Here is a 26,959-nt window from a genome sequence, read left to right as displayed (position 1 = left end):
ACACCGACCATGTCCTGATTGAACCGTTTGCAACGTCCACTTTGGAAGAATGAATTACATTCAAGGGAGGGAATGTGGAAGAGACAGGTCCAACTTAGCAGGCAGAGCGAAGAGATGCTTAGCCTGAGTCCCACCTACCTGAGGAGTCCAGGTGAGAGATAATGGAACACAGTCCCGAATTTCCGCTAAGTTCCCACTAAGTGCCCGCTGAGTACAGGTGCTATGACAAGAACACTGCAAAGTAAATGTTTTTCTCTCTTTTGTAATAGAGTGATGAAGTAAGTTGCCTAAACAGCTAGTAAGTTATAGGGCTAGGATTTTAAACTAGGTTTTCCAGACTCTAAAACCAACTCCTCTCAACTGCTCTAAAGATAATTCCCACCATAGCCCAAAAGAGAGAGGCAAGAGGCAAACCACAGGTTCAAGGCCAAAGGCAAGGCCGGAGACCATGCATGGAATGGAGGACAGAGCCAAGAGTTCAGAGCTGAGCAGAGGTAGGGATGTGAGGGAAGTACAAATTGGGGGCAGTCTAGAGGGTCCCAGCAATTACTATGAACATCTTTGGTGTGTCCAAGACTTGGCCTCACCCGCAGTCAGTGTGTGCGGTGTGGGGGCTGCTCAGAGGGTCAGCAGATGAGCTGGCTCTGCTGACAGTCCCCATGTCGCCAGCAGCTGGTGAGCCTCCACTGAGACCCGAGTCAGGGGAAGTGGATGATCGGCACCCCTGAGGGGACTCAGGCCGCCCAGAAATGAGGAGCCACAGAGCTGGAGCTGTGTGCGCAGCCGCAGGGCAGCATCTCAGGATCCCAGGGCGGTCCTGGGGAGTTAGACAAACCTGGATCCAAACCCTTCCTCCACTGCTTGCCAGCTGGGTGACCTTGGGCAGCTGCTTAATTTTCCAGAGTCTGTCTCCTCATCTTTGAGATGGAAACGATAATAGTACCTATCCTCAAGGCTCCTTCTAAGGACTCAATCAGCTATTCTATGTAAAGTGCTCTCCACAGAATACTACTCAGCCATCAAAAAGGATGAAATCTTGCCATTTGTGACAACATGGATGGACCTTGAGGATATTATGCTAAGCAAAATAAGTCAGAGGGAAAAGTCAAATACCATATGATCTCACTGATAAATAGAAGATAAAAACAACAACCAACAAACACACACAGAGATACAGAGATTAGATTAGTGGTTACCAGAGAGGAAGCAGGGAGGGAGGAGGGCGAAAGGGGTGATTAGGCACATGTGTGTGGTGATGGATTGTAATGAGTCTTTGGGTGGTGAACATGATGTGATCTACAGAGAAATCGAAATATAATGGCGTACACCTGAAATTTATTTAATGTTATAAACCAATGTTACTGCAATAAAAAATAAATAAAATAAAATAGATAAATAAATAAAGTGCTCGGCACAGCCCGCACAATAGTAAGTGCTCAGTGAATGTTGGCTTTTCCTCTTAGTCCTGGGTGCATGGTCCTCAGGCATGGGCAGAGAACATATTGCTCCTTGAAGGCAGCAGAGGGTATTAGGGGACCTCCTGTCACCTCGGACCTGTGGCTCCCGGGGGTATGAACTTCACCCTTCTCTCCTCACCCCTTTTCTTTTTGTAAATTATATTTCTGTGCCACCAAAGAGTAACCTTTAGATGCCTCATTGCACTCAGCAATTGAGCTGTGCCGCTATCCTTACAGAGAGAGTCACACTCCAAACATACTCAGGTTTTTTTGGGTCTTAGAATCAGGCCGACTTGGTCCAAATCCCAGCCCTGCCACTTCTTAGCTGAGTTGTCTGGAGCGAGTTAACGGATGCTGCAGAGCCTCGGCGTTACTCGTCTGTGACAGAGGAAGAGTAGGACCGACTCCATGGGTAGGTTGTGAAGAAAACATACATCAATTCCCTGGTGTTGTCACCTGTGGTTATAGGACTCCCCTTCTGATGGAGACACACCTCTCAGAGCGGATTCCTTCATCTCTGGGAGGCGAGCTTCTTTGAAGATTCCAGACCCTCTCCCAACCTGGCAGTGGTGGTTTTCACTGGCCCCCCTGCAGCAGAGAAAACCACCCATCAGCTCTGCCAGGGGCTGCCCTCCACCTCCTCGCCAGCCTCCCCTCACCCCATCCCCTAAATCCCGGCATCTGTTGCCCAGACAGCCAGCTGCCAAGCTGTGTCCCGGTCTCTCCTCGGGTTAATTTGATATGTCACTGCTTTGTTTTTGAAGAAAAGCTCTGGTATCAGTGCCAGGCCCTGGGGAGGCAGATCTTGCCTCTGCCAACTGCCAACCATCTTCCGTCTCTCTCATCCTGCCCTGGAGTCCCAGGTGATCCCCTTACAGAGTGTCTCTCACCAGACGCCTGCTGCTGGGACCCTGCAGAGGCAGGGACAGCAAAACTCCAGGCTTCCTGGGGACCAGGCGCACGCCCTGAGCACCGCTCTGCAATTTTGTTGAAAGGCTGGTGGTCACGTCTACCTTTTCTTGATAAGGGTAATTATTTTCCTTATAACAACAGCTAGATGCTCCAGACCTTACACTGCGGAGAGAAGTGGGGTCATTCCCATTTAGTGAGCTCTTCCTCTGCTCTAGACACTGTAGGAAGGTTTTACTCATGTCAACACTCTCCTAGTCATGCAAGGAAGGCCTTATTAAGACCCCTCTTTTACAGGCAAGAAACCCAAGTTGCAAGGTACCATTTCTAATCCTTACAACCATTGGAATTTTAATCTCCATCCTACATATGGAAAAACTGAAGCTCAGAGAGGTTAGATAACTTGCCCGCAGTCACACAGCTGGAAAAGGAGCAGAATAGGAATTCAAAGTCTGTTTAACTTACAACATGTCACCACTTCAGGACTGTGTAAATAACAAGCGAGTAAGCCGCATTGGAGAGGGAGAAAGGAAGTAGCTTGTGATTCTGCCACTTGTTGCTTTGAGCAAGCTGGGAGTCGTGGTCATCAGCCAGGAAGTCCAGGTGCCTCCTGACCGCTCGCCCCATCTGTGTTATGAAAAACAGAACCCCCAACTCTTACCTTCCTCAAGGTGGTGAAGTGGCGATAAGAGGAATACAAAAGTATCCGTGAAGCTTGTTGCATTTGCCCACCCCAGAATCGTTGTATCTCAGGAAAAGTTTGGATCAGAATTTGCATACTGGTGGCCTGCAGGCCGAAGTAACCTAGAAACATGCTTTGTTTTGACCCGTGGTGTTTTTTAAAACTTCGGATTAATTGCTAATGTTTAAAAAGTATAGCAAGTTCACATAGAACTCTGGATTGCTGAATTATCTTGAAAAATCAGAAGCTCTGACAGCCCCGGGCCTCCATCCCCACAGGGCCACCATTGGCTGGGGTTGTGCAGCAGCTGCTGCCTTTGAGAAGAAGGTGCATCCCAGCTTGCAGCAATCCCCACCACTCCCTATTACCCTGTGTCAGGCGGAGTGTCAGTCTCCCTGTAGCATGCGTCACCCTCCTCCTACCAGTTTTCTTATAATAGAGGTAAGAGGAAATGAACTTTCTTTTGCTCTATAAAGTGGGAAAAAATTAAAAAGCCAGAAGGGAGAATGCATGTTTCTATGTAAGAATAAATATTTCTGCATGTTATCTGTACCAAAAAAGATATAACCAAAGAAACAAACCTGGCCCTCTTCTTTCCTGTTTTTCGTCTCCTCCTAGTGGTTGTTGGCATTTGAATTTAACATCATTTTAGACACTTTTTTAGACAGTGTCTGCTGCAGCTGCCCTTGTAGAGCTGGGCATCTGCAAGCTGGCCTGGCGCTCAGGTCCGGGACTGTTCTCCAGCCTCACGCATGCGCTGCGGGGCCTGCCAAAGCTTCCCCATGATGGTTTTGTTCCCTTTTTTGTCTTCTCTAGGTGTTCCCTTCCCGAAGAACTTCCTTCAGATCTGCAAGAAGATCCTGTGCCGCCTTTTCCGGGTCTTCGTCCACGTCTACATCCACCACTTCGACCGCGTCATTGTGATGGGTGCAGAGGCCCACGTGAACACCTGCTACAAACACTTCTATTACTTCGTCACAGAGATGAACCTCATAGACCGCAAGGAGCTAGAGCCCTTGGTAAGTGTCACCGTGCCGTGATGGCACCCAAGTCACCCCCAGGAGCTCAGCCATTGGTCACAGTACACTTCCAGACCCATGAAAATGCTCCCCAATGGCTAGCCGTTAGCTGGAGGATTGCAAAATTAGACAGGATTTAGAGGTCAGATAAAAGTCGGGAGATGCTGAGATGTCCATGGCCACAAAATAAGGGTCTTAAACTTCTCTCTAAGAAGTGGCAGAATTTAGTGGGATTGTAACGGTTTGGGCCAGAGAGAGTAGCTTTAATTCTTAGCTCCAAAACCAGTCACTTATTTACTTAATCCCTTAAATGGGCATCTTTGATCTCGCATGTCATCTCTTCCACTGTTCTTCCAAGATGATCAGAAACATTTCTTGAGTCAGTAAATAAATAGTTTGCACCTACTATGTGGCAGCTGCTGGGCGTGCAGAGTCAAGTGCAGCTGCCTGGAGCAGCTTTTACTCCAGAGACGGAGACAGAAGGAAGCCCCAGACGAGAATACAGTATCACAGGGACTTTGCTTTTCATACTGAAACTCCTGTGATACTGTTTCAATAGGATATATTAGAATCCAGAATGTTTGATATGAAACTGTACTATTATTGTTTAGGTGAATGGGGACTACTTTCATTTTCTTCATAAGTTATTTTTACAGTTGGACACAATCTGTGCTTTAGAAGTCAAGGACCTCTGAAAACCCCATCATCTTTTGTAACATGTGTTATCTTAATGTGGATGCCCTCATCACAGCTATTTCTAGTCGGCTCTATCGAGTACTTTCTTAACCAGTAGAATACAGCGCTTTATAGTAAAGTCACGCTTTTTCCTTGAAACTGTTAAAATGGCAGTTTTGCTAAATATAACTAACAGAGCAACTAAATTTCATCAAAGTCCATCTGAATAGTGGCCAGAATGCAGGGGCCAGGCTGTTATCATCTTTTGCTACCCTATCTTCCTTTCTCTTTATGTACATGTTTTTTAAAATATAGGTTTTATTATCATTCACGTATGATAAGGCCAACAGATCAGGAGATGACTGCCATTGAAAAGATCATTTGTTATACTCACAGATTCCCAAGAGAATGGGGCACACCATGTCCCAGGGGCCACACGGGAACCACCAGCCTTGGTCAGAGGCAGAGGGAGCAGGGAAAACGTGGGCAAGAGCCTTTATTGTGGTTTTCCGGGGAAGGAAGGGGAGAGGCAGGGAAGCAGGTTTAAGATTGACTAATGTGAGTAATTTTAGCGGGCTCTAGGGCAGAGGGATTGTCCTTAGTTGTCCAGTGCCTGGTCCAGGGGAATAGTAGCCCTAAGTGTGAGAGGCTGATGGAGGAGCTGGGCTGGAGGTGTGGGCTCTGGGTTCCTGGGTATGTACTGGTTGGTGAGTAAACAGCTCTAGGGCGAGTTGTTTACTATCTCTAGGAATTGGCTAGCTCTGGGAGGGGCAGTCCCTCCAGGTCAGCAAGGCCCCAGATGTTAAAGGGTCAAAATATAAAGAAATAAAAGATGTTTAACACAATACAGTACCTGTATCTGGCAACAAAGCTGTTGGTGAATTTCATATATGTATCACCTTTAGAGTTTCTGAACTTGAAATCTATTATCATGCTATGAGAGTACATGGCATAAAATATTTCTCTTTGCATCACTCAAGAGTTCTGGAACAAAGCAAGACTTTCTGGGTACAACTGAGGTGTATCGTTGGCCGAAGAAGTGCTAATTTTCTTCATTTTCTTTCACGACAGCTTTCTAGAAAGTTCTCAGGGGCAGGAACTAAGTTGTCCCTGAATTTGGTTGGACAAGTAGTGTGGAAAGAAGCTAAAATGCGTCATGATTGAGTTTTGCTAGTTTGTCCTGTGTAAAGGCTGTCATGAGTAAATAGCCTCTACAAGAAGAAAAGGTTGTGCAAACAGCTCAAGGGAGTTAAATGCTGGAAAGAGTGATAAAGCTAATTTCAAAAATTTCAAGAACAAAGGGAAGTGGATAGGGGCCACATAAGTGACGAGAGTAGAGAAACCACTCTGATCTCGTAGAGAACGTGGTTCCTCGTCTGGGAAGTTTAGTTCCGTTCTCTACAATTGACATGTTCAGGTGGAGAGGAGATAACTTCTCCAAAGGCCCCGCAGAAGGAAGAGGCTCTCCTCGGCATTTGCAGTCTTGGTTTTGCTGAACTAAAGGAACAGAAACATCAGATGGATAGAGCGGAAAGTGAATTTCTTCTTAACATACAGAAGCATAAAGTCTGTTGTAGGACAAAAGCTGAGTATAAGTTAGCAAACAGAGAAAGCCTTTCTTTACCATCAAAAAACTCTGTTATTTTCTATAACTGAAGAAGGGCTCCAGGGATTCTAACACCTGCCAGTGCCGGGAGCTGACTGAAGTCTCAGAGTCAGAGACAGGTCCTAATGGCCCAGTATTCTAGATAAGAGCCTCTTTAGGGGCCTGGGAAAAAACTACGATTGGATTAACCAGGAATTATTAACAGTGGAAGAGAGCAAAAAGAGTATCAGTTTTTTCTCTCAGAAGCTTATATTTCTTTAAATCTTGCTTGAAACAGTATCCTTCCTACCTTTATATTTTGTTATTTATAATTACAGAAAGATTAATTTTAATGCTTTGACATATTCATAGCAAGTATTTTTAAGGCTTAATTCTCTGAAATTATATATTCATTTTACACAAAACAGAACCTATAAAGTAACAGAAAAAAGATATTGAGAATGTTTCTGAGAACAGTAGTCGTATAATGTCAGGCTCTGAATACTTATGTAGTCCAGTGTCCACCAAGAATACCGTACTTATTACTGAAATGGGGGCTTGCAATAGTTGATAGTGCTACAATACCTAACTTCTAAGTCTACTGTTGCAATGCATGTATTAAAATCAGTCATATCATATCAAATCAAGACATTTTTATTTGATTTGCACATATCAAGTACCCCACATATCCAAAGCACATTGCTCAGATGTTCTAAGTGCATAAGAAAGATATGCTTTTGAGAATGCACAAATGCAGTCTAAAAAATATAAAATAATGACTGTCACTCATCTTCAGCCCTTGAAGGATGATAAAGAAGTCAGGCATTTGGCCTCACATTCTAGTTGGACATTCTTTATAATAGAATGCAGCTAGGGGCCAGAGGACAGCATTTATCCGGCCAGTTTCCTTTAGAACATTAGCATTCCCAGAGTTCCCACACCTCCAGTGGGACGTTCCTGCTGTCATGCCCTGGGATTCCACAGTGTAGAACTCGGAGACCCCACCTCATGTTTCTATCCGCCACACTTCCACCACGCTCACCCTTTGCTTTTGTCTGATGTTGATTGAGTGGCCAGCACCCCACAAGGGTAAGAGATTCAGTCTCAGTGCTTAAGACAAGGCTCCAACTCTCTGAGTTCAAACCCTGGACCTTTCATTTGCTAACTTGCACCCTTGAGCAAGATAGTTGGCTTTGCAAAGCCCCATCTTCTTCATTCATAGAATGAGTATAATAATAGAATTGCTGTAAACATTAAAAGGGTTAGTCACATGGTAAGTGCTTAAGATATGTTAGCTGTTGGATGACATAGTGAATGTAAAGTAGCTGGCATGTAGTAAGCAGAGGTACCCTAATTCTCCCTTCCTAGCTCCCATGACCTTTGCCATCTTAGTGATCCCCTAGGTAGGCTTGTAGCAGATAAAGTTCATTGTGTTGGTATCAGCGTCTCCCAGGGGATTGTCAACTCTGAAGGCTGGGAGTATACAAGATATATGCTTGCATTGCCCGTGTTACTTAGCACATGATAAATGCTTAATGTGTTTTTGAATTGGGAAGAGTACTTTGAGGATGATTCACCTCCATTCAAAGGGATTATGCAACAAGCATTCCTTCCTTGGTGCCACGCTCATCTCGATGCCTGCAGACCTCCACTTATTCAATGCTGGATATAACGCTTCATCCTATGGCATTAGCCATAGAGATTAAAAGCAAAATAAGGCGCAGAGCCATGAAGGGATGCATCATAAGTCTTACGCCTGACAGAGAAAGATGGGCCTCCACCTCCCAATCAGTTCTCTGTTCCTGATTCCAACTAGGTCACCCGGGGGATGTTAAATGCTCTCACACTGCCTGTGTGTCCTGGCGTGCTGGGCATAAAGTGACCAACCCTCCCAGATTAAGCACTAAAAATCTCATGTCCTGGGAAAACTCTCAGTCCCTGGAAAACAGGGATGGTTGGTCACCCTGTCAGGCCTCTGAGTGGGAATGTACTTTGGAATTCAGAAGCTGAGAAGAGGTCACCCTGGCCGGCTCAGTGAGAAAGGCCAGCTCGTCCATCTGCCTACAGGGCATGCCTTGTGGCTCCCAATGGGACCTGCCGGTCAGCAGCAGCCTGGGAAATACGTGCCATTTCATTTGGTCCCCAACGGGGAGTGGGCGGCTGGAGCACTGACAGACACAGACGACGTGACAAGCAATCCATTTCTCATGTAAATGCAACAGCTGAAGATGACTTGAACTCAAGCAAGTTCACAGTTGGAGGAAAAGAGCCCAAATGGTGGTGGTAATTAGAAAATGGGCCAGGCCCTGATTGAATGAGCAGGCTGGCTGGCGCTTGGCAGCCCGGGAGTCAGCTGACAGAATTGAGCTAATCCGAATTATCATTAGCAAGCACTGTAGCCAGCAGTGTTTTGTTGGCCTTGCACTAAAAACAAAAGCAGACTCCGAGAGGGCTGTTAGCAGTGCAGGAGCTGCTGAATAAAGAGCTGATTAGGCAGGAGGAGAGAGGTTGGCGAGGTGAGAAGGAAAGACAGCGGGGCACTTGTTACCCCTAAGGCACCTGCTGACTCCTGGGTGACCTTGGTCCATGGCCTTCACTTCTGTCTCCATTTCCTTATTTCTAGCAATGAAGATGATTATACCATCACCTACCTTGTAGAGGTGCTGCTGTGAAACCACATCTCACCGCAGGGCTGTTCTGTTACCTTATAGCAGGGCACTTGGGCCATAGAACTTCTCCGTGTTTCTAAATAGGGGTCCTGCACACCAGCTGCTTCAGAATCTCCTAGAGGTGGCGTTTTTAAAGGTGCGTGCTTGGGCCTCATCACAGATACACCGAAATCAGAATTATTGAGGTTAGTGCCAAGTACCAAGCCTCCTCGGTCTCCATCTCAAACTTCAATGTGCACATGAATCAGCTGGGCATCTTGCCAAAATGCGGGTCCTAATTCACTGCACCTGGGCCTGGGATGGGACATGAGTGTGCACATTTTGCTCCCAGATGCTCCCACTTCCCAGACCACATTTTAAGGGGCAAAACTCTAGCTGACACTCTCAAATTTGAGACAGTTTTTTAGCACATCATCTCTTCCCCTTCTCTAAGATTGGCGGTCGGCTCACTGAAGTGGGAAGGTAAAGCAAAGAAGAAAAATCTAAGGATGAGTGTTGGCTAAGAGTATTTTATTCCTCAAAATGCCAGACCTGAGTAATGCTCAGTGAAAACAGACCACTTTACTTGGTCAAATGAGTTTACAAAATGCTACATCATCTCCACCCTTGAAGACTCAAAATGTTCAGTCACAGATTAAAGGCCTTGAGAAGTCATCCAGTGAAGACACTGGTTTGATTCTGTGTAGCCCACCCCGTTTAACTGCATTTGGCTCCTGAAATCTTTTTTTCTTTGTTATCACTCATTAACATCTTATAGAGATCATGATCCGTGGAACAAACTTTGGGCAACACCGTTCATCTTTGTGATGGATTTCTGGATTTTGAGTTTTCCCTCCCTACCTCCACTCTGGCCACCACACACTGATCACTGCTGTGTGGGGTGCCAAAGCCAGAAAACTAGGAGAGGGAGATGGGAAGGAAGTGAAACTCCTCAAATCGGAGGGCTTCACAGAAACACAAGAAACCCTGCCCTGTTCATGCTCACTCCTCAGTCCTCCCACATGACTGTGTGACGCCCCATCATTGAGTTCTTACCATGTGCAAAGCACACGAGCATTCCCAAGAAATAAACACTAGCTCCATTTCTTGAGTTCCAGATGTTCCATTAAGCTCTTTACATATATTATTTCATCTGTTACTCACACTTGTTACCTTTATTTCAAACAGGTGTGGTAAGCAATTTCTCAATATTCAAACCATGTTCCTCTCCATCCCTCATTGTTTTCATTACTGCCATCTTTTGACACCAAAGTGTCCCCTCCTCCCCCAGTTTATAGGCGGTGCCTCTTGGCTGATGATTGAGGTTCATTACCAAATGATTTTAGGCTTCAGCACCAAAACCACTGCTTTAAAAACAGGTACTTTAGGACCAGATAGAAGAAAAACAGTTTGAAGACCAAAGATTTGGAGAGCCTTGTTCATAAAGGCCCATCACATCCCATCTAAGCCCAAGCATATGCTGAGCTTGTGTTCCCCTAAGAGGTGGCCAGGTCATGCCTGCACTTCCCTTGGAGATGCTTGGGTGAGTGCAGTAGCCCAGGTTGGCCTGTGATGGCCAGATCAGGGCAGGACTGTAAAAGAAGCAGAGCCTCTCACATGAGCCAGAGCTGCTCCCCAAAATAGCTAGCAATGAAGAGCCATTGTGGGGCTTTTGAAAGGACCTTTTCTTTTGAAACGTCATCTGTGCAAAGGGCTCTAGGCTGCTTCTTCTCAGGCGGGTTCCTTGACTTGCAGCCAAATGGCTCGGACATGGACACAGGCGTTGAAGAAGAAAGAGCGTCAGCCTGCGAGCCTGGCAGTTTGGCCTTTACAGTGACGTTTGCACTATTGGGTTACCACGTAAGTTGTCTGACCCCGAGCGAGGCATGTAATGTCTCTGGGCCTCAGTTTCCCATCTGTGAAAGAGATCAGATCTAGAGTCCCCAGCTTGTCTTACTGAGATTATGATCTTTGACATGGTGTTTCACCAGCCTTGTCATCTTTCATTCGAGGTGACCTTCTCTCTTTGCTTAGAGAGGCCTTCATGAATTAAAGACCACGATGCCAGCAGAGGGGGTGTACCTGGCACAGAGAGTAGCTGGAGTTTGCATTCAGGGACTTTGTCAATTTAGATGGTGTGTGTGTGTGTGTGTGTGTGTGTGTGTGTGTGTGTGTCCAGTATGGCATCAATTGGCAGTGGTTGTTCAGGGCAACCCAAATGCCCAGAGGTGAGAGGGAGAGCCTGCCAGAGACCATTTTAGAAGCTTTGGCAGATATATCCTCAAGCGTCAATTTGAAAAATAGCAAAGAAATGTGGGATTGTTTTCAATGAACTGCATTGTGCTGGGTTACTGGGAATGTGGCAGAATCAGCCACATGTCTCTGTCAGCCCCATTTATTCATCCTTTGTTGATGTTCAGAGAGCTTTTGTTCGATGTGTAGGATGGGAGGTGACTGAGTTTTGTGTTTTGGTTTTGGTTTTGGTTTTTTTTCTCAATTGGGTCAGGAGTGGGTTGTGGTCTGGTTGATCTGAGAACCTGAAATATGACCAATTAGAGTTGAAGACGATGCCCACAGGGAAATTGTCAGCACATGATATTAAGTAATAAAAATAGGATCCAAAACTGTATTGGAAAATCACTCTAATCATGTATCTATCTATTAGCACTGGCTATTAAAATCGTCTAATCATAGAGGAGAAAGAAAATACGGCAAAATATGTCGAGTGGTTCTCTGGGTGGAATTATGGGTGATGCTTTTTGTTTTTTTTTTGTTGAGGAAGATTAGCCCTGAGCTAAAAGCTGTACCCATCTTCCTCTATTTTATATGTGGGATGCTGCCACAGCATGGCTTGATGAGCGGTGCATAGGTCCACACCAGGATCTGAACCTGCGAACCCTGGGCTGCAGAAGCGGAGCGCATGAACTTAACCACTGCGCCATTGGGCGGGCCCCAGTGATGCTTCTTTCTTATGTAAAGCTATTTGGGCTTTTCAATTATTCTGTCACAAACATGTGTCACTTTTATAATAATCAGAAAAATCAAACTGTATGCTGTAAAATGCCTTAGAACAAAGACAAAAGCGGCACATGACAAGCGGCCTGTGTGCCCAGGACCAGGGCTCTAAGTGTGATCTCTCCCTTCTCTGGCCATGCCCTCTGCTCCCCTTTCACAGGGCTGCAGGTGATGGAGATACTCAAAGGAGCAAGCCAGTAGTCGTGCAGACCCTGTTGTGACGGTAGTTGGAGGTGGACGTGCACAGTCACCTTGGAGTAAACAGTGAAGCTCTCTGTGGATATTGGGTGGTCCCTCCTGGAGTAGGGAGTTAGGCACCTTTGTAAACAGCGAGGTGATGTTATCTTTATAACATGTACACAGTTCTAGTTTTGAAGCGGGCGGATCTCGGTGATTCTAAAGCACGTGATGAAGTCTGTGGATTACCCACGCACATGTCCAGCTTTGTAGGGACAGGCTTCCCTCAGGCCCCTCACTGCCAAGGGCACCATGATCTTGACTGAAGGTTTCAGTTGGAATTTTTTTCCATCCAGATTCCTCTACTTAACCAGATGTGGAGAGATTTTTGTTTTTTTCTAACTTCAAGTTTTAAAAGAGAATGAAAGGAATTTGTTGACAAGAGATTAATCCATACCATGGTATGGTCTATATACAGTTTCTTAAACTTAAGCATAAGTGTATGTACACTAACTATAAACAATTTTTAGCTGAAACTATAATGTAGGTCTAGAGTTAATTCCAATCCCTTCTTACTAAGATATTAGCAAAAACCAAGACCAGAAGTGACTAACGAAGATAACTCTGCCCTGGTCTGGTCTTGTTTTATCATTTTTCTTCTCAGAGAGGGCCAGTCTCTTCTCCTATCCCCAGGGACCCATGCTCCATCCTGGTTTACAGCACCCCATATATCTGGATTGATCGTTCCCTTGTATGGGGTTGATTTTCTAATCATAACAAATTCTCATTGTTTAGCTGTTTGGTTTAAATTTTAAAACAGAGTCTTAAAAACTATTAATATATTTCCATAACTCTTATTATTTCTGTTCCAGTTTCCCATTGCGTACCTCTGTCTAATTCTTACATGTCATCTTCCAGCTCTGCAGGTAGGCCCACTACAGCAGCCCAAGAATATCTAGACTTAAAGTCACACACTGTCTTCTCTCTTTACCTTTGTTGAGTGGGAATGGTTTATAGACTGCCTCTGATTTTGACTGGAAGAGAGTCATTTCTATACCATTCAATAAACATTTATTACTTGCTGACTGTATGCTGAAAATCAAGTCCCTACTTTCAAGGAATTCATTGAAAGTTTTCATCATAGCTTGCATTACTGCAGCATCTCCCAAAGTATTTTTCCTAGAATCTTCTAGGTCTAAGGGATGTCAAAAGGTATTATGTGAAAAGAGGCTCCATGATCAATTAGCTGTGGGAAACAGTGAGTTAATAAAGGTATTCCAGTTTCTTTAATACCTTAACATGCATCCTAACTCTCCCAGCAAGGCAGAGAACATGCAGATTTATTTGCTTAGGGAATCCTTTCTCTAGAGAGCATCTTGTGGGCCTAAGGCTTTGAAATACCCTTTGGGAAATACTAAGTACACAGTCTTATACAATCTACCTTCTGTATTATAAAGTCATCCTCTTCTGGCTGCTGAGGGTCTGTTAAGCGTTTATTGAAAACCTACTGTAAACATTGGTTTACATGATGTTAAACATGTATGTTAAACATGATGTTAAACATTATGCTGAGTGACAAAGTGACAGTCAAATAAGATACATCTCCATTCTCTAAGAAGCTCACGGATTTAAAGAATCGTACCCTTCAGCCCATTAGGTAGAGCTGCACTGGCCATTACAGTAGCCACTAACCACTTATGGCTACTTCAATTTAAATTAATTAAAATTAAATAAAAATTAGTTTCTTGTCTTAAATGGTAATTGTGTTGGGTAGTGCAGATAGTGAACATTTCTATCATCATGGAACATTCTCTTGAATACCACTGAATTAGAGGTTCTATCCTCAAGAGTTAATTTCTACAATACACTATTAATACCCTCTCCCACCACAAATGGCTGTCAAATGTGTTCAAAGTGGTCCCCATGCTGCCTCAATGAGGCATTGCCACTTAGCTCCTTAAGCTCCTAGGATGGTCTGCTTCTCTTTGGTAGGCCATTCTCTCCTGGTTTACAGGTGAAGAACAGATAAGACTCAAAACCATCTGCTAAATGTTTCTCCCTAGGTCTCATGTCAGGATCTCCACCTCAGGGAGCAGTTGCACTTCAGAGAGCACTCCTCAATACCCCAGGAGTGCTGTTGACCTCTGGGGCACCAAATCATCGTTATACTTTACTGTGCCTGCAGTGTTGGAAATTGCTGCAGAATGTCAATCACAGCAGGAATTAATTCATCTTCATGAGCATTTGTATGAAAACGTGAATAGTCAGTATGGCTTGATGCCCATATAAAAGCCTGCCAATTGTTGGCTGCTATGTGTGGTCTAGACTAGTTCAAATTTCCCAGCTAGATAAGAGTAGATTCTTTGGCTCCAAAAGATGTCAGTTGAGTATTAACTTGGGATTTGAATGCAGGAAGGTTCTCCTTATTGAAATATAACGGTATATCTTCTCTCACCACCTGCCTGTCCCACCACAATAAAAGCATGAGGATAAGATTATAGATGGTCCATAAGCTAGGGACTTGTATGGTCACTTGTGTGGCCCTAAGAACACCTCATCCCATGAAACAACTGTATATATAAAGGTCAGATATACAAGCCACCAACAAAACCAGTTAAGCCATAATGTAGTACTGAGACGCAGTACTAATCAAATTAGTTCCACGATGTTAGTGCCCATAGATTCCTACTACATTGTGAATCTGAGTGTAACTGGACCAATAAATAAAAATAAATGCATATAGGTAGATCTGGATGAAGAAAGAGAAATTTAGACTACTCCACAAGGAACTTCCTAGAGTTCCTTGAATGGTTCCATGTCCTCTCACCTCCTGGCCATAGAGAGTGTGTGCCCGTCCCTCTGCCTCCATGTCCTCCTAAGTCTTGCTCATCCTGCAAATCTTGACTTAATCACCCCTTCCTCACAATCGACTTCCCCTCACGTTACATCATGTTAGGTCCCTGCAGGCTGCTCCCAGAGCTCCCCGATCCCAAAGATAGCAACCAAGATGGAAGCCGCAACATCTGGAACGCAGAGTGTCAGGAGGGATAAAGCATCACTTCCAATATTTTCTATTCCTTAGTGTGTCACTAAGTCCAGCCCACACTTAAGGGGAGGGAAATTAAGCTCTATCTCTTGAGGAAAGGCATATTAAAGAATTTTTGGACATATTTTTAAACCATCACACAGACGAAAATTTTTTAACCAGAGATGTTTGTCTTTGGCCCCTGCATTTCCCTTTCTTCTCACATTTCCCACATCCTCCACCTCAGGTCTGCCGCCTCTCCCGAGTGATCATTGCCCCAGACATCGCCTGCCTCAGTGAAACGCCTGTTACCTCAGTGTGGTCACTTCCCCCGCCCCTTCCTAGCCATGCTCCTTGAAGAAGACAACCTAGCTAGTGGTCTCCACTTTCTCACTTCCCTTTCCACTCACACGAATCTGCCCTCAGTCACTCCAGAAACCTGCTCTTTCTCCTGAAGTAGTCCCCTACAGCCCTCTGCACTTACTCGTGAAACAGAGAAGAAACAATGAATAATATAATTCACTAATAATTCATGTTATGGACAAATCTTAAAAACATTGTGCTGAGCAAAAGAAACCAGACACAAAAGGTGCAAACTGTTTGATTCCATTTATATCAAATTCTAGAACAATCTAAACTAATCCACAGTGGCAGAAAGCAGATCAGTGGTTGCCTGGGACCAAGGGTGGGGGTAGGGGATTGACCGCATAGGGGCAAGAGGCGGTTTTCCGAGGTGATAGAAATGTTCCGTGTGTTAATTGTGGTGGTGTCATGGGAGCATATATCTGTCAAAACTCATCAAACTGGACATTTTATTAAAGACAAAATCTACCTCTTTACACTTTATTTTTAAAGTATGTTTGGTAAATGCACCCAACGCATTTTACGAACAACCTCAGTATTCACAAGAAGAATGTTTTGACAGGTCTTTGTGGAAAACTTTAGTCTTCCTGCTGCCTGGGTGGTTAAGGAGACAAAATGAAAGGAAAAGTAGCAACTTATCTCTAAGGGCCAATTAGGATATCTGCATTTTCAGTTGGTTATAACAACAAAAGCAATGCACAGAGCCACGTGGCTCTCCCTCCCCTCCGGCAATAGTTATGAGTAACTGTAAACCATTCTGCAGCACATCACCTGGGGAGATTCCAGAAAATATCTCAGTTCTGGGCCTTATCCCAGACCTGCTGAATCAGAATCTTCAAGGTTGGGGCCCAAGTGAATTAAAGCCCCTCAGGTGGCTCTCCTGTGACACCATGACTGAGCCCCAGGAAGACTGAGTAGGGTGCTTCTCAAACTTTTTCCTGCCCAAGGACATCTGAGGAACTTGTGAAGGAGGTAAATGCATGGGTCCCACCACTGGAAATTCGGATTCAGTAGGTCTGGAATGGGGCTCATGAATCTGCATTTTTAATAAGCTCCCAGGTAATTCTGATGCAGGTGGTCCAGGCATCAAACTTTGAAGCTGATAGCAGCTATTCCCAAATTTCTAAGCAGAATTGGAGTTCAACAAGATGCCTAGGCCAAAGAGTAGCCCTTCCATCTTGATTTTTTAGATGGCATCCAGCCCCCCTACTTTTTGCTTAAGCCCGGGCTTACTCCCTTCACCCTAGCCATTCCCCCAGAATCACTCCTATACCCAGTACCCTGTTTAGACCATAGTGGTGTTTTTGTCACCCCCTGCTGGCAGCAATCATCACCATACTCTAGAAGCCAATCCCCCTAGACCTCACCCCTTCAGCCTGATGCCTCACCAGTGTTAGAGTCCCCATCACACAAACCTTAGTGCTACTGGGGATATAGCAACCAGCCAGTCTTGGTCCTTGACATGAACCTTCTTATCAGTGCAGAGATACAAATGGTTCTAGTTCTCCCACTGCTAAAATGAGAGGCCATAACCAAGATGAGTGGTCCTTAGCAACAGGTTCTGTGAAAGTGCTGGGTGAGGCCCAAGCCAGTTCTGGGGCCTTACCTCCTTTCCCACCAGAGCTGCACATTTCTCTCCTTACTGTCTTCTGTGTAAGGTTACATTTTTAAAAAATGGTTTCTGCTGGTAAAACAAGTTGTAGATCCACTGGATTAGGGAAGGTTTAGATTTCCCTCCAGTTCTGACACATTGTGGATCCAGAATGACATAGATGGTCACTGCCTTTCCTTTTACTTCATTTATTTTTGGTAGTATAGTTATTTTAAAACAGAGATTTATGGTAGAGATTTCTGTCTATGTCTTATTAAAGGATTTCAGTGTAGAAGAACTTTACATGGCCTGTAATAACTATACACTTTTTAAATTTGATATGTTCAGCATCTGAGGATATAATAATAGGGAAATTTTTTGAGTAAAGCTATGGACCAGGTGCTGTAGGAAATGTGTTTGTGTATTACCTCATTTAATCTGCACACAATTCTATGAGATAAGTACTATTTTTATCTCCATTTTAGAGAGGACAAAATCAGACAAAGAGGTGAAGTAACTTGTCCAATGTCACACAGCTCTGTGGACCCAGGAGTTGAACACATGCATTCTGACTCCAAAACTCAGACATGGCCTCTGCTGAGGAAATTCATGAGGTGGTTTTTTGCCCAGGGACACACTAACTCAGATGGGTTCTGATAATCGACAGCAGCTAGATGATTCCAAGGTTCTATCTCTCTCTCAGTGGTGTCTGGCTGTGAGACCATGGTCAAGTTACATCAGCTATCTGAGCCCTCGGAATGTGTATTGTTGAATGACTCAAATGGATAACAGTGTGCAGAGAGCTGGTGCTCAATGCTGAGGCAGCAAAAAGACATGACCCCTGCCTCAAGAACTTTAATGTCTGTAGGTCAGGAGACTCACACTCAAAGCCTATAGAGGTAGCAAGGATGAGTTAGTGAGCAGGTAGTAATAGATAGGAAGCTGTGGGAGCAGGCACCATGCAACCCCAACCCATGGTTTCCATGGGAGAACAGAGACCCAGGGTTTCCACATCAAAGGAAATTGGAGCTCAACCATTTTAGGTGAACTTTCCAGAATTTTAAGTGGTGGCAACTGATTAGAGCAGTTCTTGTATTTTATTTTTAAATCTACAGGCCTAACCAACTCTTTCTAGGAGTACGATTTGCCTAGGGACCATCGTCTTGTACTCCTGCCTTATATGGAGCCTGTGCTGGGCAGGAGAGGGTCTGGCCCGTTACAGCCTGGCCACACATCCACAGTGTCTGCACTTAGAGTGTTATTTTTAGAGTTTTGCCTTATCTTGAAAGCCCAGACCATCCAAGCAAAGAAAGTGAAGCATTGGTGTATGTGCGTGTGTTGGGGAGCTATACAGGGTTTGTATGAAGCAGTCAAAACAATGGCCATTTGATTGGGTTGCTGTCAACTCCACACCATACTGTTCTATGCTCCATCACCATTGCTGGTCTGCAGTGACTGTATTGCTGCAGGCAACAAGATACAGACACATCTGTTCCTTTGTCGTTGGCTTCACTTGACATGACCAGTGTCATCGCCAGTTGGCATTTAGATTGTTGACCCCATTGCTGCCAGGCTTGGGCCATAAGCAGCTGTTGTTCTTGTATATGCTTACTCCAAACAGTAGAGCCTTCAGAAACCCCATCGTACACCACCCCTGCTCTGGGGAACTGACAGAAAATACCAGAATACTTACAGCACACACTCAAGGGATTTTAACTTATTAATCTTTGAAAAACATTGGCAAAGGGACAAGAGTCAAATATGTTATTTGCCCACATCTAACATAACACAGGTTTTAGTTTTATGGCCCTCATGATTGAAGAGGAAGACTTGTCATTAAGGTTGGCACTCCTGCTCATATCTAAATTCCATTTTTAATATAAGGTTTCTGTTGTGGTTTGCTCTTTTTTGGAACTCACTCTTTCCCGGGTGGTTATGACAGCCTTTGTACGTACACTACAGAGGAATCTTAATAAGTGCTCACTGAGTGTGGTTTTTTCCTTGGTGTCACTGGTGTGAGATGTTAGCGTTCTGAGAGGTTCTCAGACATGGTTCCTCTTTATTTTGGTTTCCGTTGAGGGTGCTTGGCATTTTGCGTTAAGAGAGACATTATTCTAAATGGAAGAATTCTTATAAACATTTTCATTTCCAATATTGACAGCAGTAACAGAGGAATTTAATTAGTTGGATGTGCATATGTTCTTGGACGCACATGGACAAGCATACACACGCACACGTGTGCACAAACACTCAAACACAAGCTGATGCTCATTTTTTCCTGATAAAGGTTCAAATCTTTCAAAATGCCTTCTCTGAGGGTTTTTTTTTTTCATTTTGTTAATGGAATTGTATATAAAAATCGTCTTCCTTGAAACTTTGAAATTGTTTTTTCCAATTGATACCTATGTGGTCTTTGTCATTGTTGTTTTGTTTCATTTTATTTTAAATTATGGTAAAATACATATAACATAAAATTTACCATCTTAACTAAGTTTACAGTTCAGTGGCATTAAGTAAACACACATTGTTATACAACCATCACCCCCATCCATCTCCAGAACTCTTCATCTTGATACGTCTGGTTTTTATTTTTTAATGTTTTTTCCCATGTGAGCCAGGTCTTTAGGATGTGCAACTGAGGTCAGAAAGGAGAACAAAAAGTATGCAAAGGAAAATGATGTCTGCTTTTATTTCTCTTCAGCTGAAGCAGTGCTGCTCCTGACTGTCAATACATTTGACAATTTCCCTCTTATATTGGGAGCAAAACACAGTGACAACAGTATCACATAATGACCTCTATTGCTAAAAAGTCTAAAATTATAGCTACATAATATCAGAAGAGCAAGTGAGGATGCACCCCTAACAAGTAAAAATTGCTTTACACTCCAAAGCACATTCCCTTTATGTAAAATTCATGTTGTTTTCATGATTCATTAATTGGGAATCTGAGACTAAAAAAAGAGAAGGGCTTGCCTCCTCCCGCACCCTGACAGCCGTCGAAGTTTCTGTAAGGGACTGTAGGCGTGGGCAGAGTTTATTCCATTCTTGTTTTTCATATGTTTTCTTACTGATGTAGCATCACTGCTCTCCCAAGAGAGGAGAAATATTGAACTATGTATGGCCGGGTCGACTTTGGAAAGGCAGCGTGGGGACCCATTTGTAATCACCTGGGCTTTAAAATGTTAGAGTCACACTGCTCTCGGTATATCTGCCGGGTGCAGAGCAGGGTCAGCAAACTTTTTCTGAAAAGATGCAAATACTAAACGCTTTGGCTTGTGGGCCATAAACGGTCTCTGTCCCAACTACTCCACTCCACCACTGGAGTGGGCAGGCAGCCACAGATAGTGCATGAACACGTCAGCGTGACTGTGTTCCCACACAACCTCATTTATGGACATTGACATTTGAATGTCGTATAATAGTCATGTGTTATGAGATGTTCTTCTTTTGATTTTTTTCAACTATTTAAAAACGCAGGGGCTGGCCCTGTGGCAAAGTGGTTAAAGTTCAGCGTGCTCTGCTTTGGCAGCCTGGGTTCGCGGGTTCAGATCCTGGGTACAGACCTACACCACTTATCAGCCACGCTGTGGCGGTGACACGCATACAAAATAGAGGAAGACTGGCAACAGATGTTAGCTCAGGGCCAGTCCTCAGCAAAAAAATAAAAAAATAAAACTCATTCTTAGTTTTGGGGCCATACAAAACAGGTGTGGACTGGATTCAGGCTGTGGGCTGTGGTTTCCAGGTCCCTGACATAGAGGAAAAACAGGATTCCAAGGCCCTTTGACAAGATCCGAATGACAGATCTTGGTTCAAATTCTCCCTGTGCCAAGTATTAACAGCAACCTTGGGCAAGTCACTAACCTGTCCAACTTTGGGTTTCTCCACGGGGGAAGCATAATGGCCGTCCCACAGAGATGAGAGTCAGTGACAAAGTGGGACACACCATGGTGACCAGCCCCTAAAGCTCTGAGGATCCTAAATTTTTCTCTATGGGAGCTTGAGAACACGTTTCAATTGGTGATAGTCAAACTCCTAGCAAGCAATCTTATTTTATTAAAATGAAAATTCACTTTGTTTCGTGTCTATTTACTCCATTAACATAATACTTTGATCCTACCAAAGGAATGAGACTGTTAAGAAACTACAAACTTCCTAAATTACAGGCTCTCTGAAGAAGAAAAATCTCCATATGTTTTCACCAGACACACAATAGAAGTCTTATTAAGTGATGGCAAGCTCTGTCCTGTGGTGAGTTCAGCTAGGCTGAACGGCTTCTATGGAATTCTTTGTTTTCCCAGGGGAGGTAAATTCTTCCTCCAGGGACCCATGCCCTAAAAGTTCAGGGCATACCCACCCCTGAGAAATCATGTTTCTTCAGGGTTTCTTGAATGTCATTAAGAGTTGGACCCATTAACCTTCTCTCAGAATAAATAAAATCTGTGCTTGTAGCCTACCCTCACCAGCCAGTGCCTTCCCTCCCCACCGTGGTGAAAAGGCCAAGTGACAGAAGCAAACAAGAGAATTCCTTACCCTGCCCTCCCTTATCCAGTCTTCAGAGAGCTGGGCAACCCAACAGATGGGCACTGGGCCGTGTTGAAATCTGTTACATCCCTCTAAGGGGATGGGTGCATTCGGTCACCCTTTGCTCATCGCAGCACAAGGGGCATAAAGAACATCTGCCAGAACCAATCCAGCTGTGCTGACCAATGCAGGGTGTGGGAGGGAGGGAGGCAGACCCTTTAGAGCCGTGCGGACCTCAAGCCAAGCTGTGGAGGAGGTGGGCAGGCAGGGATGGGAAGGGAGAGGGAGGAGCGGCTGACAGCCAGAGAGGGCCGAGACTGTGCTCGTTGGGTTATCGGTAGCATCACTCGGATCCACGCGTGGTCACGGTCAGCAGCTAACAGTCCACCAGTGAGAAGCGAGGGAGGGGAGTGGACGTGGCAGGTGGACCTGAAGAGTACTTCAGGATGTTAGAGAGCACGGAGAGGCAGAGCGGGGGCCTGCGGGGCTTTGGTGAGGAGATCATGAGAAATGCAGTGATGACAAAATGCTTTAATTCAAGCTCTTGCTTTCACGAGGCGCGGTGAGGCAGCCCACCGTGTGTCCATAACCCATCTCCTGTGGTGAAATGAGAGAGCTTCAAGAATGTGCAGCCCTGCCTTTATAAGAACCAGTGGAAATCAAGAGGCTGAATATGTTTACGTAAAGTGACTGATTTTTATTGTTTGCAGAGTTTGGGAAAAGAGCAGTTGGATTCTTGTATCATATGAATAAATATTCTCCTTGGGTGGCAGCGCTGCGTTCATCTGTCCATACATATGTATACATGTGCTCGGGGGGCGTGCATATGTGTGCGCACATTCACACACACCCCTCCTTAGGGGCACACCGTCCGTGTCAGTAATGTGGGCTGCTCTTTAAGAACAGAATTAATCAAATAAATATTGTTCTTTCCTGTTTAGGGAGGTCTGGCCTGCCACGTTTCTATTTTTATTACTTTTGGCTTGTTTGCCACCCGCATTCCTAAAAGAAAGCAGAAAGTACATTTCTAATTCCTGTGTGCTGGCTGGATCCCATATATACTTGAAGTTGGGAGAATTTTTTAAAGATTTTTGTTGTCTGGCTGCCCTGCCTTCCTTACAAAAATTCAGACTTTGGGATGTTAGCAAGGAAAAACAGCGGCCCTCTGGCTGTGGGCCGCCCATGGATGGTTCCGCTGGCCAAGTGCCTGTGCCTGTGGCCAGGGCTAGCTTTGTACGGCCGCTGATTCAGAGATTCAGCTGAAAGCACACACAGACGTGAATGAAGATGTGTTCACACGAGACCTTGGGATACAGTGAACTAGTTAGGAGGACAGGTTTTCAAGTTTTAGCCTTGGCTGAAACTATCCTAATTACTAGCTATGTGACTTTGACCGAACTACTTAACCTCAGTTCTCTCCTCTGTGAAATGAGGATAATACCACTCCCAACATCAGCCTGCTGTAAAGACTGAAATAAATGTGAAGTCTTGAGCACAGTGCATGGCGCACAGAAAAAGTGTGTGGGGAGCACAGTACACTTTTATTAATTGATTAAGGCTCTTACACCACTGCCCCATCTTGCCCACTCCATCCTGTGACCTGACACTACTTCATTCATTCATCAAGTCATTTATCTTTCTAAAGCCTTGTTCCAAGACTCGTTTAAGGTGGCTGGTGTCAGTCTCCTACTGGAATTCTTTCTCCCAATTACCATTAAACAAATACCACTATGTTAAGAAAAAGAGTTTTAAAAAATCGTTTAAGCCTCATGCTTGATCCTCACCCAAGGCACCTGCTCTTTACTTGCCCTGCTGAACAGAAGCTTCCAGACCAGAAGCCCCGCCTGCAGGACCACTGGGGAGGAGCTGCGTCCTCTGGCTTCAAAGGCCCTGAGGGCAGGAACGAAGTGCTCTGAACCCAGGGGGTGAGCTCATCAGAGGTTCTCCAAGGTGGGCTCACAGTGCTCCCGACCTTCCCCAGGATCACAGAACCAGCTCGGAATGGTCCAGTTCACCGAGAAGACTGAATGGGTTCATGCTCCTGGAGAACGTACAGAGTGGCCCTGTTCTAGGCGAAGGCGGAATCATCCTCACTTGTTCAGCCCTGCAGAACTGAGCGCTCCTTAGAAAGTCATGCCCCAGGAGGCCCCACCCATGGGATTACCTGCATACCTAAGGGAGCTGGGCTGGGAGGGGCCTTCCCCTGGAACTATCAAGGCATTTGGGAAAAGGCCAATGTTATCTTCTCTGATACACACAGCTATTTGGATTCTAGAAAGTGAGAGGAGAAACACTCACCACGGGGAGGGGAGAGCTGGCATCCTCTGGACAGCTGTGGTCCTGAGAGCAGGGCCTCCCTGTGCCCCGAGGGTGGGGCAGGCAGGCGGGAGCCGCCCCTGCCCCACTGTTATTTCCACCTTCACCAGGCCAGCCTCCCCCCAGGGAACGGGCTGCAGCGTGGTTGGCAATGTTTTGTATTTGCTTGTTTTTCTTTTCCTTTTTTCTCTTCTTTCTTGTTCTGGGGATTTCCCCGCAGCAAGCAGCCTGCTATTTTCCTGGGCTCCTCCTGGAAGTGGGACACTGTCCTAAAGGGCAGAACCGCACTCCCCACCCCTCGTCTGAGGGAGGGCTAGCTGCCAGGCCACATCATTAGCAACCAGCTCTGGGACCCTGGGATCCTTTCTCTCTTTGCTCACCCCTGCATCCCATTCCCTTTCTCTGAATGCTCTTTCTCCCATCTGGGCAGCTTATAACCCTCACAGACGTGGAAGCGGGACATGAAAGGATGCACAGGAGTGTTCTGGGAATGGCGAAGAGAATGGGGCTCTCCGTGCAGAAGAAACAAGCATGCAAGACACAGAAACAAACATGCAGGGGGTGTGCAGGGCTAGAGAGAAGAGGCAGGCAGATCCTGCCATCCTTGCAGTCACTCGAAGTTGCTGGGACTTTATCTGGTGGGAGATTGAGATGAGTGGCAACAAGCGTCTGCCTCTTTGGATTTGCAGCCGGCTCTGTTGATGATACCTGCAGAGATTAGAGAGTGTGCTTCTCGACCTTCGACCTTGGCTGCACATTGGAATCGCAAGGCAACGTGGTATCACAGGAAATTCTGAGTCCTTCGCAGGAGACAACAGCCGATTCGGAATCTTATAATCAAATGCCTTAGCACAATACCACTTCCTCTTCTGAATCTACAGCCCCTAAACCCACACCTGCCCATTCTTGGAATTCTTTTGACTCCACTATGGCCGCGCTTCTCATAGTGTCATGATGCTAGAAGAAACCTCATTGAATCTTTGCCCCTGTCTGCAGTCAGGAACTGCCTCAAGCTGACCCACGTGGTTTAGCTGACCATCACAGCATCCCTTGCTGATGCCCACTTGCATTTCTTGCAGTTCTCATCATCCTTGCTCCTCCAGGAAAACTGCTCGTTCCAAAGGGACTTGCTTTTGCTACCAGTGGGTTAGATCTCAAGATAAGGAAATAGCAAAATACCTGCCTGGCCTCCAGCATAGAAACATGGCCTGAGGGAAACGTGTTGGCAGGAGCTGAGGCCCCTGGAGGGGCAAGTGGATTGGGGGTGGTTCTGGTGAAATCTTGGCAGAGACACCACCAGCACAGTTGTTTGGAATGGAGGAGGGAAGGGGGCAAGACCCATGAGAGAAATAGAATTATCAAGATGGTTAACATTGTCAATCCACACACTTTTAAGGGAAGAAAAAAAAAAAGCTAATAGAAACAAATGGGTAATATGGATACCACTTGGAGATTTTTAAATCGCTAAGAAATGGAATTTGTAGGATGAAAGGCACCACAGAAAGCCATCTTTCTGACCCGGACACCACCTTCAGAGGACCTAACCTTGCTGTGGGGAACAAAATTCTTCCTGATTATAGGGTTCTGCTGTTACCCACACCCTCACCCTCCAGCCCAGCGAGAAATGGTGTCCCCGTACTTCGTGCTACAGGTCAAACCCTCTTTCCCAAGCGTGTCTCTACCTGAGAGGAGACTGGGGGCTGATGAGAGGCGAGGCGTGGCCATGCTCCGGACTGGGGGGCCTGAACTGTGCTGCTGGTTGGTGGGCAAGGAAGCACTTTATAAAAGGATCACGGGGCCGCCCCGGTGGCGTAGTGGCTAAGTTCGCACACTCTGCTTCAGTGGCCCAGGGTTCGCAGGTTCGGCTCCCGGGCAAGGGCCTATACACTGCTCATCAAGCCATGCTGTGGCAACGTCCCACATACAAAATGGAGGGAGATGAGCACAGATATTAGCTCAGGGACCATCTTCCTCAAGCAAAAAGAGGAAGATTGGCAACAGATGTTAGTTCAAGGCCAATCCTCCTCACCAAAAAAAAAAATGGAGCACCAACTCCAACTGACTTTTCTGATGGACTCACCATTTTTCTCTCATGTCTTTTCGGCAACCATCACCTTAACATATTGCCTTTACATGTGTTGATGAAGCTCCATTATTGGAGAAGGCGAGTGTGTGTGTGTGTGTGTGTGTGTGTGTGTGTGTGTGTGTGAGACTGCGTGTGCGTGTGTGTACATGTAAGCTATGTTAGCTGAGAGGCAATTTACTTCCATCCCTGGGCCAAATCTAACATTATGTGTGCGCTTCAAACTACTCTGTTTTAAGCCATTGGATTTTTAATGGTGGCCAATGGGGGGAGGAGTCTGTTTACATAAAGGTCATTGTCACCAGGTTTTCAGCACGCTGTTCTCCTTCTCCTGACCACACTGCCGCGCCTTCTACACCCACCTTCCTTCATCTCTTTGTGTCCTGTTCTTCCTCAATCATTTCTTTATTTCCAGTATTTCTTCCTCCCCCTTCTCCTTCTTGTTTGCCAGAATTAGCAGAAAGTTGGTGAATTAATAAAAAGAAATAGGCTTTGCAATGCTGTTGTAGCACTTCTCTTCCTAATATATGTTAAAACACCAGAAAAAACAAAGAGCCTCGCTCCTTTTCTTTTATTTTTCTCCCCAGAGGAGTCATGGAAACAGTATGCTTTTTGTTTGTTCACTTGGTTTGCGTCAACCAAATCCAGGTCCAAATCCTTATTCTTCCACTTGCTAGGTATGTGAACTTGGGCGAGTTACTTCATCCTCTGAGCCTCCGTTTCCTCATCTGTAAATTAGAAAAAACTGCCTACTTCACAGAGTTTTAAGAAAGAAGTACACAAAATAAATACAAGCGCCTCCACTGTAGGTCCTCAATGCATATTTCCCTCCACCTCTCATTTTGTTAGGTCTACAGACCTAATAATTCTTCTTCTTCATTGGATTGTAA

At 45.2% G+C, this 26,959-nt stretch overlaps 1 protein-coding gene across 2 annotated transcripts in view; it reads left to right on the top strand.

Annotated features, from left to right (window-relative positions):
• MOB3B (MOB kinase activator 3B) overlaps nt 1–26,959 on the top strand; it is a 182,008-nt gene that overhangs the window by 143,959 nt on the left and 11,090 nt on the right. For both annotated transcript variants that reach the window (XM_058565928.1, XM_058565929.1), the window contains exon 3: nt 3,865–4,067. In XM_058565928.1, coding sequence (XP_058421911.1) covers nt 3,865–4,067 — 203 coding nt within the window. The remainder of the gene's footprint in view (nt 1–3,864; nt 4,068–26,959) is intronic.

This window comes from Diceros bicornis, chromosome 22 (assembly GCF_020826845.1).
Source record: "Diceros bicornis minor isolate mBicDic1 chromosome 22, mDicBic1.mat.cur, whole genome shotgun sequence".
NCBI lineage: Eukaryota > Metazoa > Chordata > Mammalia > Perissodactyla > Rhinocerotidae > Diceros > Diceros bicornis.
This window is presented reverse-complemented; position numbering and strand designations above follow the sequence as displayed.